Source organism: Etheostoma spectabile, chromosome 9, assembly GCF_008692095.1.
Source record: "Etheostoma spectabile isolate EspeVRDwgs_2016 chromosome 9, UIUC_Espe_1.0, whole genome shotgun sequence".
In the NCBI taxonomy this organism is placed as follows: domain Eukaryota; kingdom Metazoa; phylum Chordata; class Actinopteri; order Perciformes; family Percidae; genus Etheostoma; species Etheostoma spectabile.
The window spans coordinates 12,256,704-12,271,820 of record NC_045741.1 but is presented as its reverse complement, the minus strand read 5'-3'; the positions used below and the strand labels follow the sequence as shown (position 1 = coordinate 12,271,820).

Sequence of the window (15,117 nt, the reverse complement as noted above, 5' to 3'; positions counted from 1 at the left end):
GACTGTGTATGTTAATGTGTGCCCTGCTGTTGGATGTAATGAAGCACAATGTGCAGGTGGACAAAGTGGCCCAACAACTAGACATGACACATTGTTCTATTTTTAGTATAACAGCTTGTCAAAAGTGTGTTCCTGGGTTCTCTTCCTTTAGGTGCGTACACTCTGTGCTGTTGGCTGGCACATCGGTTACCTGGGGCACATTTTTCAACAAGGTGAGCATGAGTCAAGCTTTTGAATAATTATCATGCAGTTGACAAGGTCAACTTCATTCATAGTTACAGACAAAAGCAACTTTTTGGTGCATGCCTGCATACGGTAGAGACACCTCACACACAAACTATATGTACACTCAAAAATCCATTAAATTACTCCATAGCCGTTGTCTGTCTGCCTGGTTCTCTTTCTATCTATTTCTCTCATTCACACATTTTCCATTCATCTCATGTTCATGCTATGTTCCTTCATCTTCACTTCTCTCTCTCTCCTATCTGTCATGTTACTCTTCACTCCACTGTCCAGTAAAGCAGAAATGCCATGTAACGAGACAAAGTTGGGCAACAATCACACTGATGTACACACACACACACAGACACACACACACACGCGCACACATGCACACACAGACAGACGACAGACAGAGCAGCCAGCCATCCCTCAATAGGTTTCCTTAGCCCCAGTTTACATCGAGCTACTGCACAGGGAAAAAAAATATTACATTGCTACTACTGTTTGGATCCAATCATTTTCCTCTTACTACTAGGTTTGAAACCATCAGTTTCACTTGCTGAGAGAGAAAGAGAGAGAAAAAGAAAAGGAGGGAAAAAGAGAGAGAGAGAGAGAGAGAGAGAGAAAGAGAGAGGATGAGACAGTAAGAAGATTTTGAAGTATGTATTGTAAGAACAGAAATGGATCTACCTCCTTTTTCATCATTCCGCTTGACTCACTTTTTCAAGACAGTATTTGAGTCACTGTTTTTTTTCAGCAATGACACTTAATATGTCATCAAAACGTGCATTATTATCTCTCCTGAATATATCCCGACAGAACAACAGTCAGCTTTCCCAAAAAGACCAGGGTCTCCTAAATAGATTTTAATCTGTACTCTGTTCAGGGCAGCTCTGCCCTGTTAGCCAATTGAGATAATGGAGTGAAAAGATAAATACGGGCTGGGTAAATGCCGTCATTGCGGGCACATTGATTTGATTTGCAGATGTTTATGTTGTGTAGATGCAAAGTACCATAAAGACAGATGGAAAGGTCAGACATAACAGTAGGAAATTCTGCAGGATGATGTTGCAGCCAGTGTGATGGTGGTGTGGTTATTAGGATGATGTTATGTCTGGGAGTAGACACACCTGTCTAGGTCAGCCATGCTTGTTAAGAATGTTGTTTTTAAGAAAAAGGCCATGCTATATAATGATGAATAGACACTGCAGCAGGGAGCAAAGATGAACCTTCTTTCAAAAGTCAAAAAGTCATCCTACTTGCTAGCATTGCTCCTGACAAGACAAGTTACATAACGCTCCATTATTTCTGGAGTGGATGGCCAGAGTCTCTATTAGAAATGGTTCTTTCATTAATCTGTGGACCAACATTTAAAGTTGTGGACATTGTAGATCGCAGGTCATTGAAAGACTAAACAACAAAGAAACTATAGATAATAATAATTATATTCATGCATATTTGTATTTTGGATTATTATTACCTACATTCCTACAAGTAAACAGAATAAAATGTTATGTGCTTGTCTTTTTAAAGCCTAAAACTGCAGGAAAAGCTTTTTGAGATGAGGCTTGACAGTGTTCCACATCATCATAGGTCCCATGGCAAAATCTTTTGACAATGGGGAAATTTTGACCGCTGCTTTAAACCCATTGTGAAAAGTGTGTGCTCAAACTGTCAAGTGTGGAAAGAACTGCTCTTGGCGCTGTGATTAAGCCTGCAGTATACTGTAGATGAGAGAAACAAGGAACAAGAGAAGGAAAAAAATGAGCAAAAAAAAAAGAAAGCAAGAGTTTGGTCCACACGCAGTTTGTAAATTTCCTCTGCATCGTTGTGACAGCGAGTCCTGCTTTTATGAACCAGTTTGTGTGTGTGTGTACCTGTAATGTATTCCACAGAGCCACGTCATTCTCGTCCTTAGCCTCACTCCTGCCTCTACATTTCATAAACTTTTATTTGACTCCCTTAAAAGGTCTCTGTTTTCTACTGTCATTAAAAAGCAATTAAATTGTTTGTATGTGGATCTTAGTGGCATTTATTAAATATTTCAGTACACTTAACAACCCCTAAACCCACTTTTACTAAATTTGTAGAAAAGTAACAACAGAAACTACTAGTTGCATGTTTCCATTTTTATATAGTTTGAGCCAGTTAGTGAGTGAGTGTTCAGTATTTTGCGTGATTGATTGATTTCACCTGCAAATCACACGAGAGGAACGCAACTCTAACTAACGCAGAGCTTAAAGGACTCGGGCCTGGTGCTGGATTTCTGGGTATGACTATGTTATACAATAAATAAATTAAAAAGTCCACATGGGATTTGATTTGATTTGAATCATCAAACTTCCCCCTACCAATGAAACGAGTTCTAGCCAATCAGATGCAAAGCAGGGCAGGTACTTGCCGAAAAGCAACAGTGCGACGTGTGGTCTCCGTGTTAACGCGGCAAAAAAATGTAGATCCAGCTTTGGTTGAGAAAAGAGTTAAAAACAAATGGCCCTTGGCATGAATAAAGGACAAGAGGAAAATGGTGGAGGCGGGAAGACCCCAGCTGCATCATATGTTCAAGGAAGATACTCACCGTACGTCAGCTACGTTAAGAAAGTGGTTGCTAGTCTTTAGACGCTAGTCACAAAGCTTCATTCCATGCACTCTGTCATACGAGTACGTTGGCGGCATCCACGGCTACCGCTGCGCCTTCGCTAACCGACCGTGTTTGTGATAAAAACAATACGTGTGTGCACTTTCATAGCGGAACACAATTTTTCATTAACAATGGCCACGGTGTCTAAAGCCCGAACTGCCTTGACAACGCTGTCTGTTTGGAATCAGCTATTTAAACATAACGGCCTTGTCCCAGAGTTTAGACGTCTGGCTATATGAAAAGCTAAAAAACGTTTTTAATAAATGTACATGAAGCTACTAATGTCAACATAGACAAAATCATGAATGTACTAATTTGCTTTGATGATGATGACTTGGCCAAAGTGACACAACATCTAGAAAGTTTTGTTTTCACAATGACTCAATGTAAGATTATGACATTATTGCAATCTGAAAATCTGTGTTGACTCTTATTTAATATATGGCTGGAAGAAGTAAAAATGGATCCAAAACGTTTTACTTCTTAGAAATTATGACTTTTATTATTGTATAATGTAAGAAGGACTTTAACTGTTTTACCAGTCAAATTAACTTTAAAGAGTGCATATCGAAACATTCCCAAACAAAAGTTTTAGGCTCAGGATTTTTTTTCACTTTAAGCCCTGCTCTCTCTTTCTCTCACACTCACTATAATAATAACTCAAGTTGACTCAGTGAGTGGCATCACACCCATGAAGGTGCATACACAAAACAATGAATGCAATTAGTGTAGAGCAAGGCTTTCTTGAGAGAACTTAATGGACAATGCCGTGTACTAATACAAACACGCGCACACACATTCACAGACACCAGCTTAGAAGAGGGAAGGCATAATTACTCCATTCTGGGATTTTACTTTTAATTAGCATTGCTAATGTAGCAGTTGCATTTTACTGTGAAATTAATCTGCAGAGGATTAAAATGTAATGCACTCTTAGTACATTGGAGAACGTAAAAAGCAGAGGTTAGTTCTTCTCATTCAATTGTCTGCACAGCCTCAACTTACACACTACTACAAACACAAGTAGAAAATGCTGGGGGAAAAAGCTACACATGCCATTGGGTGGAAATTGATGATTATATTGTGTTCTTCCGTGTGCCTCCGAGATAGAAGAAAATTCAGCCTTAACTTCAATATGTACAAATGGTATTTGCACTTGGCATGTGTCACATCTCATCACAGAACGTGACAGTCTTCCGGGCCAGTATCTGTGTACGAACGCTGACGTGACTTCTGATGTTAATTTGTGTGAAAAAAATTCCAAAGTGTACATGTGCTGTAAGCTGATGGCCATGCATGTGTGTGATTGGGTGTACATACTCTGTCTGTCCAGTAATGAGTTAACAGGCAAATCTGGCTTTATTAGGTCCACATTACATCCGCTTCATGAAGTAAACATCTCTGCATTTATAGTCCCATCTTTATTTGCTCCTTGGAATAAATAAACCTCAACAAACAATAATCTGGTCACATTTCTGTCTCTGTGTCTTGGCACTGTCTCCTTTGGTACGCTATTGTTGATGTGCCACAATCAACAGGGCTGATGCATCTCTGCATTACCTCAATGAACAGAGAGATAATCATACAATGCATTCATCTATCCATTTCTCTTTTTTCCTCCTCCGCTTGCCTATCCTCCATCCCTATGCTCCACTCTAAAAGATGCCTTGGTCTCTGACAAGGACTGTTTACTAACAGTAATAAAGAATCACACAGAGAGGCATGAAGCAATCAATGGTGTTTTTCATGCCACTTAGCTTGAGAGTTAGGGCCTAGAAAACAGGGCCTCTAAGCTCTCTCATTACCAGACCAGTTCAGCCTATAATGACTCAACCTAAGACCGATGGTGGTAATCACTAGTAACTCTTTTCTCTCTCTTGTCCCACAAAAAAAAAGTTAATTTGCTGTGTAACACAATCAGTTGAAGGTTTTATTCCCAATTCAGGTAAAGGTGTTGGTACAGGGACATGATAATTTTCTGTAGAATTTATAATGTAGATAAAGCACTGATTATAGTTTCTAATCTTCTCTAGGTCTGCAGGTACCCCTCTATTCTTTTAAATGGAAAATATGTAGCGTTTTGCATTAACAACAACACTAAAATTCTGCTTTCAGCATGGCTATATGTAAAATATATATACACTTTTATCATAACATCACTACACATCAGACACTTTGATTTTTCAGCAAGAAACGTTATCTGTAGGTGTTTAAATGGTTGTTGACAGACAGCATCGTTATCGGTAAAGCCAGCTGTAACAGTCTGAGAAGGGGGGGAGCTGATTAAAAACACCCAGAATTCACATGGAGCTTTTCAAAAGGTAGTCTTAGGCGCAACCAACAAGCTATAGTTGCATCTTCATTTCAGGACTTAGGCAGACAATTTTCCGGTAACAACCTTGCCTTATGCAGTTTTGAGGACAATATTTTATTTTCATACACACGAATGCTAGGAGTGTTTACCCAGGCCAACATGGGGTACAGACCTTGCTTGTATCCCATAGTGAGTGGCCATGCCCCCTCCCACAGACTTTTCATTAGTGAGGACTGCAGAAAAAGGTGGCAAATATTTATCTTTGCACAGATTGCTGTGCAAGGCCTGCATACAAAGCAAGCCTCTCGTTTCACAGAATCCCACAGTGTGAGAATAGTGTGGGATGTGCCTCAGTTGCTAGGGTTGCTTATTCCTTTCGAGTACATGTGTGTCCATGTCTGTATTTTTGGGAGAACATCCATCTATTACAATGTGTCTTTACCTGATCAAATGCGTGTGTGTGTGTGTGTGTGTGTGTTTGTGTGTGATAAGTGGCTCACCCACAGCCTTGCAGGTCTTAGAGGCAGGGTCCATCTCGTAGCCTTCGTAGCACTCACACTTATAATCTCCTTTGTAGTTAATGCAGATCTGACTGCAGGCATCTGGGTTCTCACATTCATCTATGTCTGTGGAGAGAAATATGGCACAGAGACAAAAGATCAAAACAACACCAAAGAGACACACACACAAACAAAGTCTAAATAGTAGTAAATAGAGAATAAGAGAAGTAACTTCTCTGTGTTTAAAAATCTTCTTTTTTTTTTTTTTTTCAACAAATGTGGACTTCAAATGAAGACTTTGATTCTTCAAATGGAAGATTTTTATATCTATCTGGCTGAGAGCATCAACAGACAGAACCAGATCTTGTTTGAAAAATGTGCATGCTTGTAACGTGTTAGGTAACAATATAAATGTGAGAAACCCAATCTAATTTCATTAGCATTGATCAGCATTTATACCATCATTGCTTAAACGGAATTACAAGTTATTTGTTTAAAAAAAGATTTTCTATAACAAGTCAGAGAGAGGATCTGGTCTGCTAGACTGGGCTCGTCTTTATATGAATGAATATTTTGTCAACAGAATATTTCACTGGTCCACTGCACAGATATATAGTCTTTGCTAGTTTGTTTATGACAACAAAGAGACTAAGTGACAGGGTGATACATTTAAACACCTCAAACCAAATAAAACCATAAAACAACAGTCCAACAGTTCGTGAAATGGCTTGTTTGCCGGCAAACTCGCAGCCCGATGAGAAGATCGATACCAATTTGATCCCACTAAGCTCAGGATTCAGGATGTGTTTAGTCAAGCTAAGCATCATGATGAGAAGCAGGGGAAAGTGCTTCTCTGGCTCTGCCCACAGTAAGAGAAATCCCTATCAAGCTACTTTAAAGCTGTCCTAATAATGCTTTGCATCTTATCTTAGCTTGTTGCTTTAATCTGTTTAGAAGAAGAAATACTTAAATATGGCATTGCATTATTATAAACTTTATTTATTCAAGGAATGTCAGAGACAGTGGGCACATTTGAGCAATTTTCTGAAAAGTACTGTGTCATCATCTCACAAGCAACTCTATGCTACACATATATGAAAATAACATTACCGTCATGGATGGTGATGTGTTGTAAAAACATGCCATAAGAAGCTAAATTGCTAAATAAAACCTCCTTTCTTTCATCCTGAAAGATTAGTAAATCCACCCAAGAATCAGGATTTGGCAACCAAACTACATCTACAATTACATCCAGAGGTTGTTGGTCATGACATCCAACTTATAACTGCTCCCACATCCTTACATTTCAAATTATATGCATATTAAATAAAGAAGACACAACACGAATACGTGTGCTTCGGAGAGGGTAAAAGAAGCTGTTTTTGCAGCAGTTGCAAGTCATGTCCCAGACATCTTCTCTTTATTTGACACAGATTAACTCACTTAATTTTTACTGGAAAATAAGTATCTTTCCCCAATATTTTGTGTATGTGAAAATCCTCCTTTTATCAAAATGTGGTCAATAGTTGTGTTGGAATCCCTGCAAAACTCTCATGGAGCTCAAATGTTCGCTCACATAGTAAATGAAACAGGGCAGACAAAATGGCAGCATCCCATTCGTGGGCTTCTGCATTAAGGAAGAGAACATTTTTTTTTTTTTTTTTACCTCCACAAGTCTTTTTGTCCAGGAGTTTGTACCCAGAAGGGCAGTCACACTCATAGCCAATTCTGCGGTCCCTGCAGATGTGGGAGCAGCCGCCATTGTTGTCTGCACACTCATTCAGGCCTGCAGAAAGAGGGACAGTGGGAGGAAGGATAGAGGACGGGACAGGGACAGAGTAGAAATGAGTTAAATATTGATGAAATAACTCCAGCAGGGTATTGGACAGAACAAAACCAGACTGGATAAACCTCAAAAAAAGAGTTGGACAGAAAGACAAAACACCAACATTTGTGCATGTGCAAAGTTTTGTTCTCCCTGCCAGTTAAGATAAGTTAGTCCTGTCCAGTAAGTCACTCTGGACATCAAACTTCAATTCAAAAAGAAACATTGAGCTTAAAAGCCTGTGTGTGTGTGTATGTGTGTGTTCATGGCCTATAGCCAGATTCTTAGCCAAATGCACATGGAATCAATCCATTCTCCAACAGGGAGCTGGTCATGTGTACCAGGTGCTCCGCCACCATGATGCCTGTTGTTACACAGATGCATGCTGTCCTTCATCCTCTCATCTCAGTCTCTCTATGTCGTCCTTTCCTTTCTTTTTTGTATTTTTTAACAGCAAAACAGATTGCACTCATGTTTTCTAAATGCACCTACTTTTTTGTATCTGTTTCTGCACCTCCATTTGTTCCTTTGTCTTTTAACTACCCTCCAGGGAGTAGAGAGAGACTGCTTCAGAAAGCTAAAGCTGGCAGTTCATTACCGGTTTACATTAAAGATTTAAGCTTCAAGGCTACAAGTTCTGCTGTGAGACAGTGAGACTGGGAGAGAGAGACAGACAGCAAGAACAGAAATGGAGGGAGACTGACAGAGAGAGAAAGGACGGAAAGACCTTGAGAGACATGTGACTAAAATTAAGGTTGTACTTTTCAGTTTAGGCACAGTATTCTAGCAGATACCAAAAAATCAAGTCATTTTATTAAAGTAAAAAAGTGAAAACATAAAATAACTATTTGTACAGATTTATTTTCATCTAGCAGGACAGCTACAGACTACACAATAGGCCAAAAGTATGCGGACACTGTCGACATTTTTTGTTTTTCAAGCAGAAAAAGTAACCCAGATTGTCTTCCCATGACTAACTAATTTTAAGAAATAAAATTTGTGGAGAGAAATCTTAATCAAGCATAAATTAAAGTTAAGACAATTACAACTTTGTGTCAAAGGTATGGGATAGTTCCTTTCCTTTTTCAACATGACATACCCTAGTGCACAAAGCAGGTCCATAACATTTTTTTTCTTCTTCATAGTTTGGTGTGGAAACTCGACAAGCCTATAACTCAACTCCATCCAACGCGTTTGGGAGGAGCTGGAATGCTGACTGTGAGCCAGGCCTTATCGTCATCGGTGGCAACCTCACTAATGCTATTGTGTCTTAATGGGAGCAAATCACTGTTGCAAAGTTCCAAAGTCTTTCAGAAAGCCTTCCCAGAAGAGTGGGAGGCTTTGATGTTTAACAATTACATACGGTATGGGTGTAATGTTCAGATGTCCATATACTTTTAGCCATATAGTGTGACTTGACTTTAAAGGAACATTGAAGAGTTTTTGCCCACAAGTAATTTGTTTGTTTTTTTACGAGTGGGTCCCTGTTTTGTTTATATAACACACACACACACATGTGTTTCACATCCTTCATTCGGTTTAACACTATTTCACTGATTGACAGATGGCAGTGAAGAAAGGTAAGCTACTTCCACACAGCCTGTTCAAGGCGGGACTGTTGCACCTTTAATCTGCCTCGCCTTCTTTTTGAAAGTTACAAAGACGGAATGGACAGAGGGGGACAGAGTTGTTGCGCTTTTATTCTTGGTTTTAAGAACTATCACTTTCTCCATGTTTCAGATAATGTCAGTTGTCAGTTATAGCTAAAACAAAGAGGATGGGCACGTTTTGTCTTGAGACAACTGAGCATCATGTTTAACATTAATTATATAGTTACAGGGCAATCTTATTACAGTGTATATCACTCTGCCTCCAGATCAGCGCAAGTTGAAAGGGCAACACTCACGTACCATTTTATACCCATGTGAGTGGCTGGAGACAACTCTACTTCAGGGCAAGGCCCTGAGTGAAGTGCTGTTCTCTCAAGTAATCTAAGAGACTCCTACTTATACATGTACTTGAATACCATTTTACAAAAACAACCCAAGTTACACGTTTTATTTAACATTTTATTACCAGGTGTGTTATTCTCAACCGCCTCACTCACTCACTTTGCAGCTGGATTTTAGTGCTTGTGATGTGAGATCCGTGTCTGAAGCTCACTAAGTGGTAATTATCTATGGTGTGTGGATAATCTGTGTGGTACTTTGTGGGTAATGTAGTCTGGTCACGTTTTCCTGGCTAAGATCGCACTGGAGGGCAAAGTCGCTTGGCTCTTTGATCATAACAAGGCGGGTTGAGAAGTCTTGATTTATTTGCCTTGATCCAACGGACGCTCCTTTTACTAAGAAGAGTGACCACCCACATTAGAAGCAGTTGATGATGCCCGAGTACGAGTGTGTGCATCAGTGCTATTACACTAGCATGTATGCCTGAGGTGATGAAAAAACAAATGTGTATCTCGATATGTAGGTGTGTGAAGAGAAACAGAGACTAATTAGCTTACCACACTCCTTCATGGGTTCATCAGACCAATCCTTGCAGTCTTTCACATTGTCACACACCTTGCTGCTGTCAATACACTCCCCGTTCTTACAGCGGAACTTTCTTGGCCCGTCACACTTTGTAACTGTGGTGGGGACACAAGAAAGATAGAGAACAGGTGTCTTTCCATCCTAAAACGCACCATTTCCAGTGACTTTAGTAGGTGTCTGCTTGTCTTGCACAGGTGAATCAGTACTCAGTGCAACACAAAACTCAATCCCACCAAGATACAAATTGCTAACATATCATGATTGGTTGGGCAGTCAGTTCCACATGGAGTAGTTTTTTCCCATTTTTGTGTGTATAAAAAGAACGTTTGGTAGGCACAGTAACTGATGCATTTGCAGACAATCCTGTAAACGTTGGTTGTAGTTTGTGCAGCTAGTCAGCCAGAAAGTTGACCTTTTTTGCTTACAGTAAGAGCTAAATGGACTAATTATAGCTGCCTTGTGAAATTGCCCTGAGCATAAACATTTTCCAAAGATGATTAAGGTTTGATTTTATTTCACAAGTATCACTATCATGCACACTCTGTTTTCATATCAGTCATTGTTTGTGACAACTTCTCACAAAAAAAAAAATGCATGTAGAGGTGCATGCACGCACGTATTGTACTGTGCCCTTTTCGTGAACTGGTAAGAGCAAAAAAGTCTACTTTAGGTTCATAGCTGCACTCCAAAACACTGGCTTTAAGATAAGTGTCTGATAATGACCTCAAGCTTTTCTGCGTGTCACAATTGGTAAACTCAATGTGATGCAGTGAGTGTAAATAAGAAAGTAAGTAAGCAAAAATATCACTGTAACTTGTTTGCAAATGTGAATCATGCTCCCTTCTTTCCTAACTATACTTCACTGTGGACGCTTCTTGGATATGTCAAAGAAGATTTTAAACAGAAAAATAGTGAGGCTCTTTATATACTCTGACATTGTGTCCTCTTTCTCCCATTCCTCTACAGTATGTCCTATCTTTATGTATTTTTTGCTTTAGCAGAGCAAAACCTACTTCTGTAAACAGTTTCTCATGGTGCAGATTAGAATAGTGCAGCCAACTGCAGCCATCTGTGCTTCTCTCTACTATATCACCTGTGAATCCCCTGAGAAGTATTTAAAGTTGTAATTGGGTGGATTTTTAGGATAAATCAAGTATGACAAAGGACTGAATAAGGCATGAGGCTGAGGATTTGCAAACACAGATTACATGTGGAAGGGTTAACATTGCCAGTTTTCTTTGAGGTAGAATGAACTACATCATTCAAACATTAAATAATAATACAAAATAAATATAATACGGCTTTTACTCATCTGACACTTACCATTGACACAGCCAGCTTCATCACTGTAGTCTGGACAGTCGTGCACTTTATTACACTGTTTGGTGCCGTGGATACAGGATCCATCGCCACACTGGAACTCATCAGGTCGGCATGTAAGCAGCGCTGGAGGACACAAGCCATGGACACACATACATTAGAATTAGATGAGCTGCCACTATTATTTCAGTGAAAATATCATCTATTGGTCTCATCTATAATACAGATACAAAGCTCAGAACAGAAAAGTGCATTATAAAAGTACACACAGTCACTGACGGAGATATAAACCCGTTTAAACATTCCTACACTTTCATTTTAATTTAAGAAAGGAGACGATAACACACACACACACACACACACACACACACACACACACACACACACACACACACACTTATTTGATCATTTATTTTCTTGTTTTTATTATCTGTATCTATAAAGATGTACATGTGTGTGTAAAGTATTTGTGTTTTGCTTCTTTAACCAGGCTTGGTTTGACTTGAAGTGGATTCCATTCCAACAATAATCAGTCATACACAAGTCTTACTTGCACAGAAGCAGGTATTTATTTAATGTCAAAGGAAAACCCATATAGTGACTTACAGTACTGCGAAAGAGAATTTGCAAGTGTGTATGGGCATCTCTTTGGGCTTTCTCTAACTGCAAGGGCAGGTTTATTTAAGTCATTTGTCTTTTTAACTGGCTGTTTAATTATTCATGTGTTGTGTTTTGGACCAGCTCTGCCAAGGGAATGGAGGCAGACATGATCAATGGCTGTGGAGGCCAAAAAAATGTGTAGCACACAATCACTGTATCAGAAAATATTAAATAAAACACAGCCACACACACTGTTTCACACCAAGTGAGCACACACGTGTCCTGTCGGTGAGCATAGACATACCAAATGACCAGACTGAAATCCATGGAAGCAACAAGACGTGTGTACATTTACATAAAAACCCAGATAAGCTGACTCAGACTTCTAATGCTCAAACAAAAAAATAAAGACAAACACATATCAATGCTAAAATCAGCAAAGTGTGAAAGACATAATCCTGGGCCATTACAAAATCTGCTGATTCTTTCAGCCACATGATTGGGATCTGAGCTCAGCTAATTATGATAAATCCCCGGGAATAGAAATATTAATGATTGCCATCTGCAGAAATGTTGGCAGGAGGGAAAGGAGAGGACCAACTAGAGATACCATTTGACAATTTCTCATTTACATTAACCTCCTGTCACCCTTCTCACAATCACTTGTCTCAGCATGTCTGTGAAATAACAAGATGATTGAGACAGATGTTTCAAATAAGATGGAAGATATTAACCAGGAGACGGGTCTGTGGGAATGAGCAAAGCTTGACAAAATAGAGAAGGTGGAGAGAACCAGCTGCAGATATGTAATGATTCTCACATTTCAAATTTACATTGAAATGTTGCACCTCCCTTAGCTGAGCTCTGCTCGCTCATTTACATAACACACAGACATCTCAAACTATTACACCTTGTATGACACAAATCTTAAAACCGCCCACTTTTATTCACAATTTAATGATCATGCACACAGGCCCTATCAAATGCATAGAATACACACTGCTCCTGTCTTATCACATCTGTGAAATAGTGACCATGGTTATTGAGACAGATTACTCCACTGGCACATGTACACAAGGCAAGATCACTTCACTTGCTGTCACTCAGTCAGAAGTCATCGCTATTCAATCATGTTACTGGGTTTGTTTTTGTTTGTGTAGACATGCTGTGTTTATTTTATTCATGAAATTACTTCAAAATAGACACCTTAATCATAGACCGTAAACAAAAATTGTATATTAGCAAGATAGCTGGAGCGGATGCAGCTCTTAGGATAGATATGATTTTCTAGCGAGGCTTAAAAACTGGGCTAACTATTAGGTTAATATAGTAGTGGAAACTAAAAATGTAACATGCTTAAAAGGTGCGCTATGAGTTCCTGCATGGTTTCAGCACAATTAAATTTTTGTCTCAAATCATAGGTATCTCTCCTTGACGCGCTTGCTGCTTGCCCCCTGAATACACTGTGAAAAAGCACGGTCTTGGGAGAAAATACAGGGGGCGTAAACGTCAAACAAAACACTAGGGGCACAGGCTGTGCAACAAACTCGTACCAGCCAATCATGGTTTGGGGAGGGGGTTAGTTACAGTTAGCCAGTTAGGCATGACAGTTATGGAAATATGGGGGGAGGGGCGAGCTTACTCTGTCTTGTTTGATATTTTCTTGGAACGTCAACAAAAGTAACATCATTCATTAACTCATAGTGCACCTTTAAGATAGTCCTAGGAGAGTCCTAAATTATGTCAGCAAAACACTTCTTACTCCTATTTTCCACCGGCGTGTGGGCGCTGCACTGCGGAGAGGCACCGCGAGCAATTGCTGCCATTCAAGTCAATGCTTGATATTCACCCATCTGCGCAATGGCGCGTCCCCAAAGCGCGCGTGTAGCAGCTCTCCGCTAAAGATACGTGCCAGTTCTATTTTCACCGAAGCCATGGGGCATTTAGACAGCGGGACAGGAAATGAAACAGTGAGACTATCCAGTCAATTCACCAAAAGACAACCCCCCCCCCCCATGTTGTTTCTGTCTCCTTTACAACACCACAGACAACAAGAGATTCACCTTGGGGGTTTAAAAACATAATAGAAACCACAGATCTTTTTTAAGGACAAGGCCAGAAAAGAGAAGGCATGGAGTTCAATTGTTGGAGTGCTTGGAGTGAAAGGTAGATGTTGGCTTAATAAACACGTGATTGTTCTGTAAAGTACTTGTAGAGGCAATTTAATCTGCGGGTCTGGCAGCAAGACGCTTTGCTCCTGAGACGCTCCTGCTGTGGTATGGTGTGTGGTGGAGGACGAAAGAAAACTGGAATGCAGCACATATGCGCCCAATGGAGAATCGGAGTTAGTCGTCTATCTATCTATAGTTGTGTGCAAGAGCACTTGCTTCAGCTTGAGTCTTGTGAAAGTTCATGTTTGCGAGTGTGTTGCAGTGGAGTGTGTTTGTATCATGTCGTATGTGCGAGGCTGCTTTCATCTCTCTGAGTGGTGTGTGGGTGTGTGAAGAGGACACACACACACACACACACACACACACACACACACACACACACACACACACACACACACACACACGTTCACATGTTCTCCTTCTGCTTCCACGGATCAGATGGTTGCATGGCAACACACTCATGCATCCTCATGATAAAGTTAGCATTGATCCGTCCATCCAGTCATTTGGTGGCACAAGAGTTGTTTCACAACACAACATGTCAGCCTTTGAAATATATTCCGTCAGTAGTGGTGAGCTACCACACACATAATAACCCTTGTTCTACAACCCAACATGCATTATTGTTGGTATGCATTAATCGCCTTCATTAAAGCCCATGGCTGGTATTCACAAATTACATGTATCATCAAATTAATTTTAAATGAACCCAACCAACAATACATTTACCCTCTAAAGAAGTACTGCGTGTAGCCTTTGTAACATGGAACAAATTACATAAAAGAACCATAACATTGCAATTGGATGACATATTCATTCATTGCAATGAACACTGCAAATGTAAATTACAAACAAAGCTGTATCCCTGAGCATGTGCAGTGACGTCAGGATATCTGCGGAGGCTGAAAATGCATCATGGAGTTGTGTCAGAATAATCTGGCTGTGTTCATTTTAATTAAGGAATATGTCAATGGACTCTTTAATGGA

General features: G+C 39.8%; 1 protein-coding gene across 7 annotated transcripts in view; it reads right to left on the bottom strand.

Annotated features, from left to right (window-relative positions):
• The window catches only part of lrp8 (low density lipoprotein receptor-related protein 8, apolipoprotein e receptor), a 188,653-nt gene that overhangs the window by 38,726 nt on the left and 134,810 nt on the right, over positions 1 to 15,117 (bottom strand). For all 7 annotated transcript variants that reach the window (XR_004333417.1, XM_032525438.1, XM_032525442.1 and 4 more), the window contains exons 6-9: positions 11,363 to 11,485; positions 10,012 to 10,134; positions 7,347 to 7,466; positions 5,681 to 5,806 (exon numbers count right to left, since the gene is read on the bottom strand). Coding sequence is in view for 6 of the 7 variants with exons in the window: in XM_032525438.1 (XP_032381329.1) it covers positions 5,681 to 5,806; positions 7,347 to 7,466; positions 10,012 to 10,134; positions 11,363 to 11,485 (492 nt within the window). In the remaining variant the exon portion in view is untranslated. The remainder of the gene's footprint in view (positions 1 to 5,680; positions 5,807 to 7,346; positions 7,467 to 10,011; positions 10,135 to 11,362; positions 11,486 to 15,117) is intronic.